General features: G+C 46.7%; 1 protein-coding gene and 1 non-coding gene across 3 annotated transcripts; both read left to right on the top strand.

Moving 5' to 3' along the window:
* Positions 1–2,236: 2,236 nt before the first annotated feature.
* trnac-gca (transfer RNA cysteine (anticodon GCA)) lies at positions 2,237–2,308 on the top strand. Its single transcript has one exon. It is a non-coding gene; the product is annotated as a tRNA-Cys (tRNA).
* Positions 2,309–2,978: 670 nt separating this feature from the next.
* Positions 2,979–20,927, top strand: ext2 (exostosin glycosyltransferase 2). Of its 2 annotated transcripts, none has more exons than XM_076155835.1 (15): positions 2,979–3,129; positions 3,632–3,971; positions 4,056–4,279; positions 4,516–4,605; positions 6,151–6,267; positions 6,865–7,060; positions 7,148–7,287; positions 7,373–7,466; positions 11,871–12,002; positions 14,835–15,024; positions 17,352–17,518; positions 18,086–18,229; positions 18,642–18,770; positions 19,450–19,532; positions 19,696–20,927. In XM_076155835.1, exons 2-15 carry the CDS (start codon positions 3,657–3,659, stop codon positions 19,832–19,834), a joined length of 2,160 nt encoding a protein of 719 aa, XP_076011950.1. In that variant the 5' UTR covers positions 2,979–3,129; positions 3,632–3,656; the 3' UTR covers positions 19,835–20,927. The 2 variants fall into 2 exon arrangements, with proteins under 2 accessions (XP_076011950.1, XP_076011949.1); XM_076155834.1 differs by having other exon boundaries at positions 3,629–3,971.
* Positions 20,928–21,407: the final 480 nt, after the last annotated feature.

Raw genomic sequence — 21,407 nt, 5'->3', positions numbered from 1 at the left:
AAATGACCCGACATGAAAACCCCAAACTTTGAGAGGCGCAGTACAAACGCAGGTCACCAGACCAACCTGTGCATCCTAGACATGTCTCAGGTATGGAAGAGGAGAGGTGACATCACTGTAAGGTGGCGCGCACAGATCCTGACACAGATCCTGGTCTGGCTCAGGAGACATTCCTAGTTTAAAGTACATAGAAATAGCTTCATTCATCTCCATGATGCTGTCACACCCTCCGAACTATATGGTCACAAAACTGAGAAACAAGTGTGGCATTCCGGTGTCATGTGATACCAATTGACCAATCACACTCCTCAAGTTGGAATATTGGTGGAGAACTATTGTGGCATCTCCTGACGTCAGCTGAAACAAACTGTAATCAGAAGACGGCTGAATCCAAACTGGATCCAGTTCCAGGTCTTATTTGTTCCTGTTTGGTCTCGTTATATATTTTCTGGTTCTTTTCTGGTTCTTGTTCCTGTGCAGTGAATCTTGTCCCCGCGCTCTATAAATGGTGGCTGCGTTACATTTATGAACACAGCATGTCGCCTCTCCTCTCTTCTGTACCGAGGAGACGTACAGCTGGTTACCATTTCTTTCTTTCTCAAGGTGCTCTAAATTCTGCCATCTTGGACCTCAAGGTGTTTGCTTCCCTTTAAACTGGTTCATCTCAGGCATCCTTGAGTTGGACCAAATGGACTCGTACATTATGTATGCCGTTTTTTTAAAGTACGGGCATGCAATCTTCCATATCACTTTAGGTGTAACAGTTGGCTCATAATTTGCATTATTTATTGCCATTAATGTTGTTATCACTTTTATGGGTATATTTGATATTATTATTATCCTTATTACTCTTGCAACAGATTGGTTTGATGTCAGTGGTTTTTTAAAATTTCTTTTGTTCAGACAGGTTTGGGAATTTTTGGCTTTCCCGGTCTAAGAGTCTTTTTGAGGATTTCTTTTTTGCCATCCGAGTAAAGAAAAAGTATTCCACATTCTACCATTGCATGGTTACAGTATGTTCACAGACGTTCCATAGTAGTGAGGCACGCTGTGAAGAAGGGGCTGCTCACAGTGACCTTTAGTACAATGCCACCATTAAGACAGACGTCACCATAGTAACCTAAGGGAGTTTATTTGGAATGGGACATGCTGCGGTAACTCACAGCAGACATGTTCCACTCAGTTTACTGTCACCATTCAAATGCTGCTAGTCCCAGGGGTCCCCCCCATGACTCCCTGAGGGTGAGCCAGCCGTGTTCCTTAGTAGCTTTGTTTGCAGTGGTCTGCTAAACTAACACTGCGTAAAGAAGACACTAGGATACTTTTCACCACAATGTGTACAGCACCATCTCATATGTGTACTTATTTATGCAGATGTCTAAAGAAAAAAATTAAATTCCAATAGAATAATGTAGAAAACAACTGTAAGGAAGTAAAGACTATATTATAATATATATATACAGTATGTATTGACATGTATAAAAGATCTATTTCATCTGAAAGTTATTATATTATTAATATTCAAAATATTGGCAGATTTAGAAATTGGTCTATATTGAAAGAGGAATAATTCAACTATGTCTTGTCCATGTTTACCAGGTTTGCTTCCCTCCCTTTTCTGCCCCACAATGAGAATGTATTTAATGTATTTAATCCCCCTCACTGCCCTGCCTGTAACGGAATAAACTATGAACAAAATGACCGGGACTCTGTCAGATTCCTTTCATGCTCAAATTGCCTGTTTCCATTGTCTCAGTGATTACTCATTTGAATAAGCCAAAGGGCATTGTGTAAAGGTTATGGTTATAATTGAAAATGCCATTTTAAAGGATTTATTCATTAACACCGGCTCTCTGATTATCATAGCCATTGTTTTTTGGTCTGCCGGCTTTTCTCAGTCTGACGCATTGTTTACAATACTTTCATTAAACCCGGCTGTAGATTAATCGGGTGAGAATTGGAGCAAACACGTTGTATTATGAAGATATGAATTGTAAGTGTGGGGACATTTAATCAGGTAATAGGCTACATTTCACAAACTGACTTCATCCTTGAATTCCCCCAAGAAAGGAAACAATCCCTCTCTATTTCTCTGTTGCTTTTCTGTGATGTAAATAATTAATTGATGGTGCAGTAAAAAATCAAGTTTCGGAACTGCTGAGTGTGGATGGATTTGGAGTGTGATGGAGCAGTGGATTATGAACGTAATGGACACCAGAAGTAGACTTGCCAGAAGGGGGGTATAGCTCAGGGGTAGAGCATTTGACTGCAGATCAAGAGGTCTCTGGTTCAAATCCAGATGCCCCCTTAATTACACTGCAAATATCTTGTACTTATTATCTACTTGCATTCTTGCACTTTGTCATTATTGCACTAGTTGGGTGATTTCTGATTTCTGGGTCTTGTTTTTTCATGCTGTGCTGTAACTGTTGCACAGTAATTTCCCTCGGGATAATAAAATTTCATCTTATCTCTTATCTTATCTTAATTCACCCAGCGATTGCCCTTGGGATAATCAGGTTGTCTTATTTGGAGCTTTATGGAGGAGTCATGGGTCACACCGATGTCCTACTGGAGCTCTTTTTCACCAGCCAAGAAAGCAGAGAATGACTGAGCAAACCTGGTCACAGTTTAATCAGGTGATTGTTCATTTCATAACTGAACTCTGCTCTCCATCTCGTGTCAGCCCACCCTGTGTGAGCTCTTTATGTGATGAGTTGTTATTTGATCACATTGGAGAATAAAGCAGGACTTTCCCCTAAAAAAAGCAAGATTGCACTAAACTGCAATCTTGTCTTGTTAATGTCTCTGGTTGAATTAAGCTCCAATGTATCGTGTTGGATATTGAACTAAGCTTGAGCCAAAACAACCCAAAAAACAAATTGTTTAGTAAATGAAAAATATGTGTCCCACGTGTGGCCGCTTGACGGTAGACTTTCTCTCCATAACACATCCAAAACCAAAGCGAAGAAGAACGACTTCCGGAAATAACTTCAAAGGCTTCCCGGAGAGCTATCGTTAGCCTGCTGCTAAGTTAGCGTTAGCGGTGTATGTTTGTAATTCCGGGTTTTCTACATGTTGCCATGAATTAACACCGAGCTGTGGACGTCTGTTCTGTCAAACGTTAAGGTAAACATACACACCTTCATAGAATTGTCGGATAAGATTGTGTTTTGGGCGTGAATGGCGGCGCTTTCATAGGTGTTTACTAGCAGTAGCAGCAGCTGTAGCTACTTCATCATCACTGACTTAAACATCCTTGTATCGCTGATTTCGTCATGTCAGCTTCATTCTACGTTGAGTTCGGGTTCATATTTAAATTTAGTGGCGTCATCTTGTTTACATCCTGAGATAGTAACTGCTAACATGATCTAATGTGGTTGTCAATACGTCATGGAGATATCGGGATGTAGTTTTCTGTGACGTCAGAAAATGGGCCGCATTCCCGTTTACTGTCCCGTGTTGTGTGAAGCTGTGGTGAACTATGTAACAAACAATAACAAACGAAGCAGGAACATCAGCTGTAACTAACAATGTAAGGTGTTTGTCAGCACTAACGCCATACTGGACTCCAATATGAGTGACAAATGTTTCAAACCTTCCTTCATCATACTTGTGTCTTTAACAGCAGCTGGTTGGGCAGTAAGGAGTCCGACATGTACGCCTCAGGTAAGTACAGCTCCCGGGGCCCGGCTCTGATCCCGCGGATGAAGACCAAGCACCGCATATACTACATCACCCTCTTCTCTGTGGTGCTGCTGGGACTCATCGCCACCGGGATGTTCCAGTTCTGGCCGCACTCCATCGAGTCCACGGCTGACTGGACTGTAGATAAACGCAGCGTTCACGATGCCCCCCTGGTCCGCCTCCCCGCCTCCAGCCCCATTCCTGAGAGGGGAGACCTCAGCTGTCGCATGCACACCTGCTTTGATGTGTACAGATGTGGCTACAACCCAAAGAACCGCATTAAGGTGACTGCACTGTACATGGTCCTCTCCAGCATGAGCACATATTGGCAGCGGTTCTGATTGTGGTTGTGACCCGGTGTGTCGTAGGTCTACATCTACCCCCTGCAGAGGTTTGTGGATGAGCTTGGCGTCCCCATCAGCAGCACGGGGCTGTCACGGGAATACAACGACCTGCTCAGCGCCATATCTGACAGTGACTTCTACACGGATGACGTCACCAGGGCTTGTCTTTTCATCCCATCTATCGATGTGCTGAATCAGAACTCCCTCCGCATCAGAGAGACGGCTCAGGCGCTGGCCATGCTGCCCAGGTAAACATGACGCCAACGTGAAGAGCTTGAGCTCGTCCCTCCCCATGACCATAGCTGATGTGCCCCTGAGCAAGACACTTAAACCCCCCAACCGCTTCTTTTGAGCTACTCCATAGCCAGTAGATGTTTGGTGTGGTTTAACGAAGTAGCTTCACATGGTGCAACTACAAAAAAGCTCAGCCTGTGACTTCAGCTCTAATTGTGCGTGTGTGTGTTTGTGTGTGTGTGTGCTTTAGGTGGGACAAAGGGATGAATCACCTCCTTTTCAACATGTTACCTGGAGGCCCACCAGACTACAACACAGCCTTGGATGTGCCCAGAGACAGGTACATGCCTGTTTGAGCATCGTCTCTATGATCAATATCATCTACGTTAATATGTTATGAATTTACTGATACTAATGATAATTAGCATCTAATTTATTTTTGGCAGGGTAAGAATGAGCATTTACAATGTCTCGATGATCATTTATCTCAATTCATCCTCACACTTGAGTACCTCATCTACAGGCGGCCTGTGGGGATCAAATACTACACACTATTCTTTTTCTATTGAGTTTCTATGTAGACAAGTGGTCCTCTACCTTTTTTGTCTTGTATAACCCTTGAGCCATTTTCTCCTGTCTCATGATCACCCTAAAATGATGGAAAACACATTTAGGATGTTTTTGTCTGCTTTCTGGTTTTAGCCAAAACACTGGCCGTCTATGGCTGCAGGGAGACAGAGAGCCTTGGTGATGGAATGTGTTTCATTTTGACCAGTGACACAGAATGGTTTATGTTCAGGCTCTCCCATTTCCCTCCTGGTAGAGGAAGTGTTGAATAGAGTGTTTAATCCTCTCACATGTCTTAAAAAGTGAAACTGAAATGAGGTAAAATGCTTAACTTGAACACACAAAGGCCACTGGTTGGTAAACACTCATGTAGACCTTATGGTGTGTTAGTGGAAAATAAAACAAAACACTACTAGGTTCTAGGTTCAGGGCCTTTTACTTTGAATTGTGTCATGGTGTGCACTCAACTCTGGAGGATCTAATGATTCCTTGGGGTCGAGGGTAGTGAACGATAAAGAGGTGAAGAGGTGAAAAGTTTTCAATCAAACCAGCAGAGGGAAGCATGATGCCAGGATGAGCGCGGTCAAAACAGCTCTCAGTGAATCGACACCTGAAGGTGAAAAGCAAAAGGACGGAAGGGTTTCATGTTTTTATTTTCACATTTAGCTCTCTGCTGTTATTTTCTTTCAGTATTGCTACTTTGTGGTAAAACAGAACAGATGGAAATTATTTTCCCTGTGGATGATACTCTCGGCAACACAGACCATAATTGCAGTCGCTCACAATGTGTTAGAAATGATCATTTGATGAAGATGAAAGAGATAGTTATAAGTAGTTATGAGATTCCATATATTCCAGAGGCCTTGAGCAGACGTTTCAAATCTTGTGGTATTTACCAGCCAAGAATCCGTGTTTCTCCAGATCCCCTCATGGTTAGGCGGATGGTTCTGGATGGAAGAAGCTGTTTTTTCTGCAGCAGGCAGCCTTGAGACAATGATCACTTATCTGTAGTTGTAAGGAATTTCCTGGGCTCATCCATATGGACTCCATTTGGCAGAGAGCCTCATCAGAACCGTGTGTGTGCGCTTGTGCGTGTGTGTGTGTGTGTGTGTGCACCTTGTCTGAAGAAGACAGAATACAAAATATATATCATCACCTACAGTACAGTGTGCAGTCTGTTATACATTCTGTGTAATGTGACTTTGTGTCTCACGTCAACACAGTCTATCGCAGAGTTTTACTGAATTCTTCCCACAATCCATTTCTTTGGAAACCCTGTGGTATTCAAGAATTATAATTAGCCGTGTCTTTGTTTCAGGGCTCTGCTGGCTGGTGGTGGTTTCTCCACATGGACCTACAGACAAGGTTATGACGTCAGCATCCCGGTGTACAGCCCCCTGTCTGCAGACGTGGAGCTGCCTGAGAGGCAGCCTGGGTGAGCTACACACACACACACTCAACTACCTTTGTCTCGTTCTGAGATTGAATCATCATGTCATGTTTTTAATTACACACAGCTTCTCTAGACTCAGTGCTCCCCAGACACATCGTAATCCTTTATTATCGCTGACTATATTGGTGGAAATGTGGTACAAATACTGATCTACATCATCATCGATATCATTAAAACGTTTCCTTCCTTTCATTAACATAAACCAAACTGGATCATTTACTTTGAATAAGTTTGCCTGCTTGCTTGTCTTGTAAGAACCAAATGACTTGGTTAAAATACAACATTTATATTTGCTTTATTTTAATTGTTTTTGTTCAAAGCTTACAGTGATTTCCACGTTTTACAATATTGTATAAATTATTTTTTATTATTAAAATGAGATTTGAAAATTATTTTTTATTTTTAATTTTCCCAAAACTCTTTCTGTCTTATTTTTTTGTGATGCTCAGAATTCACGTTGAAATGAACTCAAAGTGTTTGTTTCTTATTGATTCTCTCTCGGTTGATATTTATGATCAGAATTTAAAAATCCGACGTAATAACCTCCGATACATCTACCGTCTCCATTCCTCCCCCCAGGCCGCGGCGCTTCTTCATTCTGTCCGCTCAGACCGCCATCCACCGGGAGTACCGAGCCGAGCTGGAGCGCCTGAAGGAAGAGAACGGGGAGGCGCTGCTCCTGCTAGATAAGTGCAGCAACCTCTCTCAGGGAGCCGCGTCTGCACGGAAACGCTGCTACAAGGGCCAGGTGTACGACTACCCACAGATCCTTCAGGTGGGCAGAGTGTAGAGATGTGTCGTCATTGTGTCAAATTAACAATTAAAGAAAGATGTAGAATCTAAAGTCCCACTTCACTTGCAGGAGTCTTCGTTCTGTGTGGTTTTGCGAGGAGCTCGTCTGGGTCAGGCTGCCCTCAGCGATGTGCTGCAGGCCGGATGCGTCCCCGTCATCCTCGCTGACTCCTACATTCTGCCGTTCTCCGAAGTCCTTGACTGGAAAAGGTCCGTACGGGTCACAGAACCACTAAAAGACAGAACCAGCGCTTGCTTGTTTTTCGGGTAATTAATGTGTTTTTTCTTTCCGCAGGGCATCTGTGGTGATTCCGGAGGAGAAGCTATCAGAGATGTACACCTTCCTAAAGAGCATCCCTCACAGACAGGTGGAGGAGATGCAGAGACAGGTACAGATCACACTGGATCAACTGTACATGATCAAGTGACTCGGTGATTTGGTGCTTTACGGTTTAGTGCTAACACAGAACTGCCTTCAGACTGGTTCAGACACACACACACACACACACACACAGTTGGAAAGGATCCACATTATTACTTTATGAACCCTTATCAGACTTGAGTAGTTGTGCTTAATTCTTTTTTTAACCAAACGTCAAATTTTCTCTGATGTGCATCATGACAGGCAAATGTATTTATATAGCACAATTCACACACTTCAGAGCACTTTACAAAGATGTAAACAAGATTTCAGTAACGGCTAAATTGATCAAAAACGTATGAATGATACTACAAATGACAAACGTCAGAAGGAGGTAGGATACGAAGTGCAGACTCTTGAATTTGACCCTGACCTTTGTCAAATCTCTCCAATCTCGATTTTTTTTGGCTCCAGTGAAATGCAAAGATGAGAGCGCTGCACTCTCCCTCTCCATCCCACCGCTTCATTCAGCCACAATAAACAAAAGTGAAAGCCTGTATGAGAGGCGTGCGCCAAATTCAACCTGTTTCTTATTCCCTTGTATCAACTCCAGTCCATTTACCAATTATAGTGGCCAAACAGACGTTTTAGGGCCAAGGGCTTAGAGACAGGGGTTAGAGGTCGGGTTACACCAGGTGGGGCCGGGGTTTGGCTCACAGCTCTGTTTGTGGTCAAATGGATCCGATGCCTTTATCCTCCGGTCACTTTACTCTTCTGTTTTTCTTCGATGATCTAAAGATAGCGGCGACCTATTCTTGTCTCTCAGGCGTCTGTGTCAGGAAGTGATTTAGCCATGAATCTGACAAAGTACCATTTTATTACTGTCACAGTGATGTACAATGTTATTAAATAATCCTGGAGCAGTCACTCAGTTAAGCATTTATCATATTCACTCAGAGTTAATTGAATCCAGACCTTTGAAACACAAAGATAGTCTGAATAAGATCTGTGAAAGGTCTGTCGATGTCTGAAGCACCATCTCTGTCCCACATTTGTATCAGATTCTAAAATGAATGAGCCTGTGTTTGTGTACTACATTTATTTCTCACTTTGCACCTACAAATACTTTCCTTTCCCGCCGTGCAGCACATTTGGACGGCTGAACGGGCCAGAGCAGCTTGTAAACTAACTTATCACACTGTAATAAATTAGCTGAAGCGCTGAGAGATATTCAAAGCAGGTGCACAGAGCGTCGGAGGAGGTTTTGGCATGAGGTCCAATCTGGCATGTAGCAGAACATTTGCTGTCAGAATGAGATCAAAGCTGACAACTTATTTACTATTAAATTCACATTTACTCCTTTTCTTCCTCAACTTCTGAGACTTAAGAATAACAACTCTCTGTAATGTGAACAAGAGAAGTGTGTCTCCTGTCCATCAGCAGGGTCACAGCAGAGAGATAAACTTGTACATTTAACCTAAAGATAAGATACGTTTCGGTGCTGTAATGGTCCAATCTGTCTGCTTTTAACTTCCTCACACACAGCTTGATCTGACGCCACTGTTGGATTAAACAGGGTGATAGTAACTGTAGTCTTGATGAGCGTCTGGACTCCTGTTGGGTTTGAGCTGTTTGTATTTAATTTGACCAGCAGGGGGCTCAGCAGTCTTTGCTTCACATAGCTGCTTCGTTTCTCTTCACAACGTCTCCGTTTTGTGCCTGCATGTGTAAAAACTAAAATGGAACATACCAATTATACCACCAATAAGTCTTTTGATTTTAATAATGAATGTTTTGTGTTTTATAGCTTTGGTAGAGCCCAGGTTCTGCTTACTGACCCCCTTTATCTGTGTTTGGGTCATAAACTGAGCCTTATTTAGTCAATAAAGTAGAACAGATATGAAGACATTTTAGTGATACTGCAAAAATGATACAGCACTGGTTTTAAAAGATCAATATAATTTATAGTCGGTGTAAATTATTTAAAGATTACACTTTTACGTCCTCTGTATAGATTGACAAGAATGTGATACACATCCTATAAAAGAGTGTATACATCAAAGCACTTACAAAGAATGTGCAAAATGTGTCCATATTGATGCTTCTGCAGGGGGGCAAACATGTGTACAGAATAGTTGAGGCATGTAGACTTACAGTGCGTCCATACTGCTTCCAGATGGAGTTATGGCACTGTACAGTTGTAGATAACAGGTTCAGAGGTGCAGTATGCATTTACAGTGATATACTGGAGAAGAAGCATCCCAGCATTCATACTAAGTCTCTGGGTTTCATCTTGACACGTGAGGAATATTATATGTTTGTATGATTCACTGTATAGGGGTTAGGAAGTGTTGCCCAACAGCTGCCTGCCTCTCTCTCTCTCTCTCTCTCTCTCTGTGGTGGAGCCTCCCCTGCACACCAGGAGTTGATTGATAGAACATATCAAGTCCATCTAGACTCCCTTCCCATTCTAACTTCCTCTTTTCCCTCAGCCCCAGTCACAGGTGTTATTGTTGAGACCCCCGTACTTCTAGAACTTCACTGTCCACTCACTCAGGACAGTCACAGGTGCTGCTGGCCTCCTGGACGACCTAGAGTTCTAGATTTAGTTTCTCCTACCCTAACAAGGCTCTCCACTAGTGGTAATACGGCCCAGAGTTGATCATCTCAGCAGCAAAGGGCACCACAGTCTCATGATGTGCCTCTGTACTTCTCTGCAGAATATTCAGAGGCAAACTTCAGCCTGTGGGTTCATCTATAATCCAGGAAACCATGGGGCGCTGCTCTTCAAGCTCCTTCTCTTGAACTACAGTCCAGCTGATTCTCATTGTAGCTAGATGTTAATAAATTATGAGCAAAACAATACCCACAGTGAGCAACTGGTGCGATTGGAACAGACTCAGTTTTAGCCCCATGGTTCTGTTTTTCATTTTCTCCCAAAAATACTGTGAGTTGTTAAACTCTGTCCACAAGTCGCTGGCTGCCAGTTCCTCTGTATAGGTCGGCTCATCTGTCACACTCTTCCAACTCCCACAGAGTTAAACAAAGCGATCCAGGCTTCTTTACTCCAAACTGTTTATGATCTCGGCCAGTTATTTTAGCAGTTTAAGTTTAATTATCTAATCAACCAAAGAGTGAAATCTGGTTGTGAGCGATCTGATCCGGGAGACAAGATTCCTAAATGCTGACCGGTTAGCACATCTGTCAAGTGTTGTGCTGGATTAGCAGGGTAGTTTGGCTAATTTCCTCCTTGTTGATAATAGTTTAAGTAGCGTGGATCGACTCGGCTGAATGGCAGAGAGGAAAGAAGTGAACGCAAAGTTTCCCGACAGATGAAGTAAAGCTCCTTCACTCCTCGAGACTCTTCCTCTCCTGAAACGCTGTCTCTTCTTCCTCTGCTCATAAAAATTCCTGCCGGCGCTGGGAGAAGGGTGGGGGCCTCTCAGGCCAGCACAGTTTGCTTTCTGCCTCCTCCCGTTCGGAAAAGAAACTTTCATCACCGGCTGATTTATGGGCCGTTGGGATTCCCCCCAGAGATTAGAAAGTCTTTCTGAATTCTCCTCACCAGCTCTGTACAAATAAATGCTGTTTTTGTAAATCTCCAACGCTCCGGCCACACTAAGCTCAGGACGGCCAAATGTGTCCTTACTGAGCAAATGATCCTTCACAAACACAAACACGCACACACACACCCTCTGCCCCTGAAGCGCTCCGTCAGTGAGGAGGTCGGCGTAACACAGCGTTCCTCTGCTTAGAGCCGCTGTGGTTTAAAGCTCCATTAACCTTTATGGCTTCTTCTCCTCTCTGAATCCTCCCTTGATGATTCTTAATAGAATAAGGGCCAGGGGACGTGACCTGCAGGACACACACACACACACACACACACACACACACACACGCACACACTTAAATACACGGTTGTCAGAAAGTTGATGAGCTCTAAAGACTTTGACAGGAAGCTAAACAGAAGATCTCAGAGGAAGAATTGTTGAAGGTTAAAAGTCTGGAAAGGAAAGGAAATGAACAAAATATAACAACCGGCATGATGAATACACTTCAACCTTCCATGATGAAGAGGAGTCAGGGGAGGAAAGTGCTCCGTCGCATGTAAACACAATATGAATGTAACGTTTGTATAAAATAATCCATGTTTATGATTTATGCAAATATTGAAATAAGGAAAATCAGGTCAGTTGTCGTCATCATCTTCTTCAGCACAGACATGGAGACGAAGAGCTGTTTCTGTTTATCCCCTCCGTCTGTACGCAACATGTTATCTGAAGACAATCTCTCTCTCTCTCTCTCTCTCTCTCTCTCTCTCTCTCTCTCTCTCTCTCACTCTCACTCTCTCTCTCTCAGAGTAGACTAACCATGTATCTGAGCTGTATGTTTGCGCCTCATCTTGAGTGTGTGTTTGTTGTTGTGTCTGCAGGCTCGTTGGTTCTGGGAGGCCTACTTCAGCTCCATGAAGGCCATCGGCTTGACCACCCTGCAGATCATCAACGACCGCATCTATCCGTACGCCGCACGCACCTACGAGCAGTGGAACAACCCACCTGTCGTGGTACGTTACAGTATGGACCCCATCTCAGCCTGTCATTGGTTGAGATCACTGTCTAACATTGTTGGTGACCTAACCAGGGATTTTGCTACACTAGTGAAAGGCTTCCAGCACGCAGACATACGCTCTGCACATGTGTGTGTGTGTCTGAGTGTAGCTGGACTCCATGCCGCTCTGCTTTATTACCCAGTGGCCCTTTTATTGCCTCCGTGGCACCCAGAGTGACAGCGACCCGGGGCGCAGCTCTGACCGTACACACACACTCCGCCGTGCCACATGAGCACAAGTTTCCCACTCGTCTGTGCGGCGTAAATCAAAGCCCTCCGTGGCAGGAGAAGCGGGCGCATTCCTTCTCTCTGGAGCTCCACACATGCAGCGCTCCACACTTTGGTAAACACCCAGCGGAGCTCCGACGCCGCCAGCTCGTGTCAGCAGTTCTTCGCTCGGAGGATGCCTCCGCTGCGGTGAAAAATAAGTTCCTGCATGTCTGAGTCATTGTGTGTGTGTGTGTGTGTAGATAGAAGGGCTGGAGCGGTGGAGTGTGTGTGTGTGTGTGTGTGTGTGTGTGTGTGTGTGTGTGTGTGTGTGTGTGTGTGTGTGTGTGTGTGTGTGTGTGTGTGTGTGTGTGTGTGTGTGTGTGTGTGTGTGTGTGTGTGTGTGTGTGTGTGTGTGTGTGTGTGTGTGTGTGTGTGTGTCTTTTGCATCCTTTGCATCCTTGTGGTTGTGGGAGTTTGTGGCTGCAGACTGGCTGGCTAGGCAACCATCTCTATGGAGTTGTTAATCAGCGGCTTTCTGATCTTTCGTCTCTTCCATCTTCAGCCCGGAGGGTCGAGGGACGAGCGTGTGAGAACGTTTGTGTAACGCTCTTTGTGCGTCGGTCTGCGTGAGGTGTTTTGTAAGTTCCTGGCATTTCAGCTCGGTTCAAACCCTTCGCACTGAAACGCAGGATTAGTTCAGGCTCAGTCCTCGGCCTGGTTTCCCCCGAGCAGGTAGTTTGTTCCTCAGCTCTTACACTTGACACTGCCCACTTATGCCAGACAATCCAGAGTGTGTGTGTGCGTTTGTGTGTCCGATTGTGTGTATGTGTCTGTGGCCCAACCCCCCCTGAATGCAATCTATCAGCATCACTCGGATCTCAGGGTTTGTCCAGACCTGCAGGAGGGTTAATGGCGTCGGGGTTCAGACCTTTGGCCGTTCCTGCCTGACGGGAGATGAAGTGTTTCTCTGTGGATTCAGCCGAGCGACGGTGAGAAGAAGTCGAACAGAAAGCGCAAAATAAATCAGGCAGCCATTCCTTCCTCTCCCCCCCTCCTCTCCTCTCCTCTCCTCTCCTGTAGTCTTCAGGCTGGTAATTGAAAGCACATTTCCCAGGGTTGCTGGTGCCTTTAGGGGGGGCAGGGGTCTTTGAGAATAGGGGACAAGCTGCTTTTTGTTTAGGAGTCGTAGGTAGAGGGGTGAGACGGGCACGTTTAAGAGCCCGGCCTGCCTGGATTCTTGTAAAGCCTGCTTGTTTCTGACCGTCAGCGACGCACCGGGGAGGCACAACACGTTTGATTTAACCTTCATTTGTGTCTCGTTGTGTTATCGCCCTGTGTAGTCGGACAAATGACTTAAGTGGTCTCTCTCTCTTACGTGTTTTTACTGCACACGCTTCGCTCCGTTTAATTGTTTCCTCCTCCGCTCGTACGTCCATGTCAGAACGACCACAAGCGAAGTTTCCACGTCCCAGTAAAAGGAGAGTTTATTGACGGAGGAGTGACAGATGTGTGAACACTGTCGCCGCGCTGACAGACGTGAGGCGATGCCACGGAAGGAGCCGCACGACCGCCGCCGCCGCCGTGCCTTTGTGGCCACCTGGGGGGGGCGGAGGGATAGGTGCTTCAGATCAGGACATGAAGCAGGCCACAGATCTGCTGTTAGATGTCGGACTGACACTGTAACCTCCCTGGAGACTTTGATTATCAAGAACAAAGCTTAGTTTTCCTTCATTTGGCTGCGCTGTAGTAGCTCTTAATGTTCCTCGCTCCATGTTTGGGTGTCACACACACTTAGAGCGTCAGGTGTTCAGTGTTTAAAGCCTCATTTGTTTAACGTTGTCACTCGATGCACGCTTGAGTCGATTCGTTTCCCAGAGTTTACCGGCCAATTCGCTGAGATGCCAAGATCCACACACTGACTCCAGACTCTGACGTCTTCTCCAGCCGACACACTCACTCTGTCACCGCTCCGTCCTTCGCCCCTTCCTCTCCTCTCCCTCATCTCCCTCCGCTCCCAGACTCTTCAACCCTCCTCAATCCACGACACTGCCGCGGACAATAACGAGCTAAACAGAACAGCGAGCAGCCACACAGTCCGTTCACATTCTCTCCTCCACTTCTGTAGGATTTCAGACCGATCCTGACATTCCTTCCTCTGACACACACACACACACACACACACACACACACACATACACACACACACACACACACACACACACACACACACACACATACACATATACACACACACACACATCCTCTGAGGCGTTCATCGTGTTCAAAACCATCTTCTGGAAATCACAGATGACATCACTGTCCAGTAAAGCAGCAGCGTGGAGCATTTAGTCACGGAAAACATGACGTGTGTGTGTGTGTGTGTGTGTGTGTGTGTGTGTGTGTGTGTGTGTGTGTGTGTGTGTGTGTGTGTGTGTGTGTGTGTGTGTGTGTGTGTGTGTGTGTGTGTGTGTGTGTGTGTGTGTGTGTGTGTGTGTGTGTGTGTGTGTGTGTGTGAGAGAAAGGTGAACATTATGTTTCTGACCTTCACTTTGTCGTCTTCTCTCCGTCTCTCCTGTAGAAGTGGTCGAGTGTGAACAGCCCCCTCTTCCTGCCCCTCATCCCGCCCAGGGCGCCCGGGTTCACGGCGGTGGTCCTGACCTACGACCGGGTGGAGAGTCTCTTCAGGGTCATCACGGAAATCTCCAAGGTGCCCAGTCTGGCCAAGCTGCTGGTGGTGTGGAACAACCAGAACAAGAGTCCTCCAGAGGGTGAGACGCCTTCATAGTTACCCCGAGCAACCACACTCACTGTTCAACAGAAGACAGACAGATGAAACTTGCATGCCTTGCTCAGCGGCCCTCTGACTCCCTCTCCTTGCAGCTCACCTGGTGCAGTCATTATGCAGTATTATAGCTTTTCACCTGCCGTGTGTTTGTGTACAGTGTCTCCACTCTGCAGGTCTTTGCTGCTGCAGCGTGTGTGTGTGTGTGTGTGTGTGTGTGTGTGTGTGTGTGTGTGTGTGTGTGTGTGTGTGTGTGTGTGTGTGTGTGTGTGTGTGTGTGTGTGTGTGTGTGTGTGTGTGTCTGTGTGTGTGTGTGTGTGTGTGTGTGTGTGTGTGTGTGTGTGTGTTTCTTGTGATGGTAAACGCGTTGCTAAACTTGTGAGCCGATACAAAGGTGGAGTCAAAGTGGCTACGGTGCCAAATTGGCTCGGTAACATCATGTGAGTGCACATAGTTCTCTCTTTTTTCCCTCTTCTCTCTCCATGCCATGGTGGTTTTCAGGCTCAGAGTGAAGCTTCTGATGTACAACAGATGAGTGATAATGGCAGCAGCAGCCAAGTCCCATCTCTCCAGAGTAAACACGGGAGAGGCACGACTAGCAGGGCGCCGCAGCCAGAACGCTCTGGTTTCTTCTCTTCACGCAGAGTGGAGAGAGTACGGAGCAGCGTGGTGACATGTCGTCCTCCCTCACACAGCAGATCAGGGCTGTTGTGTGTGTGTCCGGACCGAGCTCACACACTGCTGCTGCTCTGCTAAAAGTCACAAAGAAGTAAACAGGTCCAGGTTGTCTCTATGGAACTCTTTTATGAACCTGTCTGTCTGCTCTTTCTGACTCTGTGGCACCAAACAGCAGCAGCTCCAGTTGTAATCGTCTGTGATGTCAGTCCAGGCTGTTATTAGTCGTTATTTATTGCACCTCGCGCTGTAATTATTTGCCTTAATATGGCAATTAAGTCAGCCGTTGCCTGAGCCCGGCCCCGCTGACAGCCCCGACTCCCGGCTCTCAGGCGCAGACGGGCATTGTGCAGGAATGAAATCAGGCCGGCTCGCTGGCTGCTGTGCGTAATGTGGGCTAATGTAATGAAGGAGCAGACTTTGAAGTGCCCCCCTAATGGCTGCGAGCCGGCTTCTGATTAGAGGCATCAGCGGCGCCTGGCTGGAGCTTTGCGACCCATTAGAATTAACAAGGGTTCTATTGACGGGTCAGAGTCGCAGGGCGCAGGGCGACAGCGGGGCACGTGACCTCGTCCGGCCCGGTGTTTACAGGCTGCACTTTTCACTTTACTCCTGCGTTGTGTTCTTACGGAAACGTTAGCAGAGCTGTGAGGTTCATTATGTCGTTGTTTCACTTCCTGTCTTGTTGTTTTCGGCCTTATCAAACTCTCACAATGCTTATTTAATCGGCAACAGTGCTACAGTGTGCGTACAGCAGCTGAGATGAAGAGGAACAAAGAGTTGTGTTAAGCGTTGCAGGCGTTTATAGAGGCGGCGGTTTGTTGTTTATTGCTGGGAACGTGTTTGTGTTTGTGTTTGTGTTTGTTGGCTCCGGCAGCACGAACACAAACACAAAGCTTCACAGGCTGAACACCACGAGGGTTAATAAGCTGTTTACTGCTTTAACAGCACACACACACACGTTCTGACCCGGGCCCCGTGTCAGGCCCGGCTTGTTCTAATTCAGATAATAGCCTGCAATTCCCCCAGTCTGACTCTCTTTACAACCTCGGGAGTGAAGGGAGGAGAGACGGCAGAGCGAAGGAGGGAAAGAAAGAAAGAGCGGCGCTTTGCCCCACAACGGCTTGTGACAGGCGAGCTCAGACTGGGTTAGGAGGACCTGCAGCTCTCCTCCTGGTGGACCGGGCCCCGTTAGAGCTCTAATGGGGGGGACATGTTCTGTGTGATCTTTGCGTGCCGTGGACGTCGCCCGAACACTTTGAAACGCTCAGAAAACACACTCTGTTGATCTGCCACATGAAGAATCTCACTGTGGTTAGCTCTGCACGTGCTTGAGGTCGCCGTAGCGATACACGCCGACGACTGAAGCTGAACTGCCAGAGCTGAGCCTGAATATCTCTCGGTGGTCAATGACATCAGAATTCCACCCCCGACTCATTTTCCCATGCTAAAAGTGTGTGTGTGTGTGTGTGTGTGTGTGTGTGTGTGTGTGTGTGTGTGTGTGTGTGTGTGTGTGTGTGTGTGTGTGTGTGTGTGTGTGTGTGTGTGTGTGTGTGTGTGTGTGTGTGTGTGTGTGTGTGTGTGTGTGTGTGTGTGTGTGTGTGTGTGTGCTCATCACACTGTTTACTTCCCCCGCAGACTCGCTCTGGCCCAAGATCGGCGTGCCGCTCAAAGTGGTGCGGACCAAAGAGAACAAGCTGAGCAACCGCTTCTTCCCCTACGACGAGATCGAGACGGAGGCCGTGCTGGCCATCGACGACGACATCATCATGCTGACGTCCGACGAGCTGCAGTTTGGCTACGAGGTGAGACGGCGCCGACACCCCCCCACCGCCATTTGAGAGTTGATCCCAGAGTTTAGAGTGATTGGGGGAGGCTCCAGGCTCCAGGCTCCAGTCTCACTCTGAGCCGCCCGCCTGCCTGCCCGCCTGCTGCCTGGTGTTTGATGTGTGAAGCATGATGACAGGTCTGCAGCTTGATGATGCTTTCCATGCCCACACATCAGATACCTGCACAGGCCGTCTCACCTGAATGCATTTAAGGAGCCATTTAATGCAATTGTGCTCCGTTTAAGGATAATTACACGGAATGAAAGGCAGGGAAGCATAAGGGAGATGATTGCCTGACTACAGGACGGATTAGACGGGCCGCCGGTGCCAAGGCTGAGATAGCAGCCAATCACACAGCTGCAGCTTCAGGAGCGTTAGCATCATTTTCTTGGCTCTAGCGTGGCTGCGATAGATCAAAACATCATCTGAAACCATATTTTAAAGACCTCTGGGATTAATCTTCCTGTGTAATCCATCAACTCTCCCCACGCTGAGTTGAGCCCAGCGTCTCTAACAGCCTCCCGTCTCCCTCTCTGCCCGCAGGTATGGAGGGAGTTCCCAGACAGACTGGTGGGATATCCTGGACGCCTGCACCTCTGGGACCACGAGATGGGGAAGTGGAAGTACGAGTCGGAGTGGACCAACGAAGTATCTATGGTTCTAACCGGAGCCGCCTTCTACCACAAGGTACGGAAACTGTTGAGTCACCTGAATGCTGCCTCTCATACACGTTAGGTTGGTTCCTTTAGTCTTAAGGGGCCGACACAAAGTGGAACTAAAGCAAAGCCAAACGTGCAGATTGAGTGAAAAGCAGCTCGCCCACGTTTGTGTCGCCAAAGATGAAACTGCCTCTTCTTCACCTTTTGTTCTGGAAACGTGAAGGCGAGATTACAGTGATGGACGAGCCCGTGTGCGATAGGCAGGGGAGGTTATCTCACCTCACGGCTCGCTCACTCATATTAGTTCAAAGCCCGGGTTCCTCCTCCGCACTCTTCAGGTCACTACATCATTCAGTGTCTGCATCAATGGACTTCATGTCTGTGATGTTGTTTCGGTCGCCGTGTTCATCAGATGTCCTCCGTCTTTGTTTGTGTTCCAGTACTTCAACTACCTCTACACGTACAAGATGCCAGGAGACATCAAGAACTGGGTGGACGCTCACATGAACTGCGAGGACATTGCCATGAACTTCCTGGTGGCTAACATTACAGGAAAAGCCCCCATAAAGGTTGGTCTCAGAGCGCCCACGGGCCGGGGGGGCGGGGGGGGAAACGCTGTCAGCCCGGGCCGCCATCTCTGGGTCCGATCAGTTCTCACCCTCCTGCCCCGCCGCCTCCCCCTCCCCCCCTCCCCCCTCCCTGCCCAGGTGCAGGGGCCCGAGTCTCAGCCCAGGCCTTAACCTCCCTTATCTGGGTGTCACTCACTGGCACTCCCACCCCCCGGAGGGAGGGGGCGTGTGTTTTTCTAAGCTCACCGGGGCTCACACACACCCTGCCATCGAATCACAAGCTCACACACACACACACACACACACACACACACACTCACCCTCCATCATATATATCTCAAACAGGTTCCTTCTCCCCCCTCCCCTCCCCCCGGGTCTGTTTTCTCCCTCTACATCCCTCGCTCTCCATTTCTGTCTCACACACTCATACATTCACAGGTCTGGGGAGTGTGTGTGTGTGTATGTGTGTGTGTGTGTGTGGGTGGGGGTAGATGAGATGGAGGTTAGATAGAGGAAAACCATACATCATTCCCCTGATGAGAATTCCGCAGGGTTTCTCCTCAGCGCTCCCAGAGTTCTCAGTCACCGGTTGAAGACTTTATTTGCTGCCGTCCGTTTTAACAAACACTTCAGATGAACAGAAGTTTATTGTGACGACTCCTGTTCTCCTCCCGTGCAGGTGACCCCCAGGAAAAAGTTCAAGTGTCCAGAGTGTACCGCCATCGATGGACTGTCCCTGGACCAGACTCACATGGTGGAGAGGTACGACAGCCACACACACACGTCACACACACACGTCACATCCTGGAGGACTTCACTTAGGGCTTCAGATTTTCCAATGAGCTGAAATGAATAAAGCAACATTGGAAATACATTTAGAATGAGTTTCTTGTAGTTAACATGTTTACTTTCTCTTCATCCTCAGATCCGAGTGCATCAACAAGTTCACCTCGGTGTTCGGCACGATGCCTCTGAAGGTGGTGGAGCACCGAGCCGACCCTGTGCTCTACAAGGACGACTTCCCGGAGAAACTCAAGAGCTTCCCCAACATCGGGAGCCTCTGAGCGGCCGCCTGCACGCGCTCATCCCACGCCTCCGCCCCGCTCTTCCTCCTCCTTTTGTTCCCAATGAAAACAGAAACACTTTGAGAGTCGTACCTGTGCCGCCGCCTCTCAGTTCAGCTCACCTTCACACTGATCTTGTACCATTGGGATGTTATAATGCAGAAGTACAGAGAAAATGAGTCAAATCTGTCCAAAGCTAAGGCACGCGTGTTACATTCACTTGACTGGGCTCAATCTGAGGTGTGTGTGTGAGGAGGGTTTGTGTTCCCTCGCTGCTCCCATGTTGGAGCAGATGGAGGTGGTGATGCTCTGGCTGCTCTGGAGCTAGTGTGTATATAGAGTATTTCAGCAGAGAGCTCACCTCCCTGTACAGTGTGTTTAACTACAAAGCATAATTTATGATGATGCTGCAGCTGGCGTTTAGTTTCTCCCTTTCCCACTGACGGATCTGCTTTCCTGTCAGTCTGAAAGGGTTAATCAATGTTTACTTGACATAATAAATGATACGGGGACATAACGCTGTCACACACACACATGTAAGTATCACGATGTAATATTTAGAGTGAGTCACTGCTGATAGAAACGGTTGCTGAGCTACTGGAGCTTGATTATAATTTTATACTGCCTGGACAAACAAACAAACAAACAAACAAACACGTGTTTACTGATAGAGTTTATGTGTGAAGAGATGATGTCATGGCTTGAGCTGTTTGATTCACATGTAAGAGCAGAAACACACAAAACCTTTCTTTGTCGTACCTTTAAAGACTTTATAGTGTGTTAACAGCCTCTACCTTTTTCAACAGAGACACTTAAATGGACTTGTAGAGCTTTGATGCAACATTTGTTTGTGTTTGTTTCCTTATTTTGTCGTTTTTGGCTGTAAACATGGAGAAGAATGCATTTTAATGTTTGTGTTGCCTTGAGGTTTTTCTTTGTAGTTTCTTTTTTAATTTTATTTCCATTTGGTCAGTGCGATCATTTCAAATGTGTGTGTGTGTGTGTGTGTGTGTGTGTTGATGTATGTGTGTACATACAAATATATATATATGATTTTTGTAATACATGATAAATAAAGAACACATTAATACATTGTTTGAGTTTTTCCTCTGTGTGTGTGTGTGTGTGTGTGTGTGTGTGTGTGTGTGTGTGTGTGTGTGTGTGTGTGTGTGTGTGTGTGTGTGTGTGTGTACATACAAATATATATGATTTTTGTAATACATGATAAATGAACACATTATTATACATTGTCTGCGCTTTTTCGTGTGTGTGTTTTTGGAAGAACACGTCACATTTTGTTCACGTGTGTTTTCTGTCCGTCTGCCTCCGGTCTCTTAGCGTCCAAACAGTCTCCATGAGGCAGCCAATGAGCTCGCAGCACCACTGGCCTGTCACCTGTTGTTAATATACTCGCTCTAATCCACCCTGTTCAATGTCAGCAGTTCAAAAGGCCGCAGTTCGTATTTTTGTCAACTTCAATTAGTGTGATACTCTTGCGGGTTGTGCGATCTCATTTCAGCACTCGTGTCGCTTCAAAGGGACGCAGACGCATGGAGGCCTTCAGAATGTGGCT

The sequence above is a fragment of the Genypterus blacodes genome, unplaced genomic scaffold, assembly GCF_046128005.1.
Source record: "Genypterus blacodes isolate CSIRO-AG114 ecotype Tasmania unplaced genomic scaffold, CSIRO-AGI_Gbla_v1 ptg000067l_1, whole genome shotgun sequence".
Classification (NCBI taxonomy): domain Eukaryota; kingdom Metazoa; phylum Chordata; class Actinopteri; order Ophidiiformes; family Ophidiidae; genus Genypterus; species Genypterus blacodes.
The sequence above is the reverse complement of the archived record's forward strand: the minus strand, read 5'-3'. Positions and strand labels throughout refer to the sequence as shown.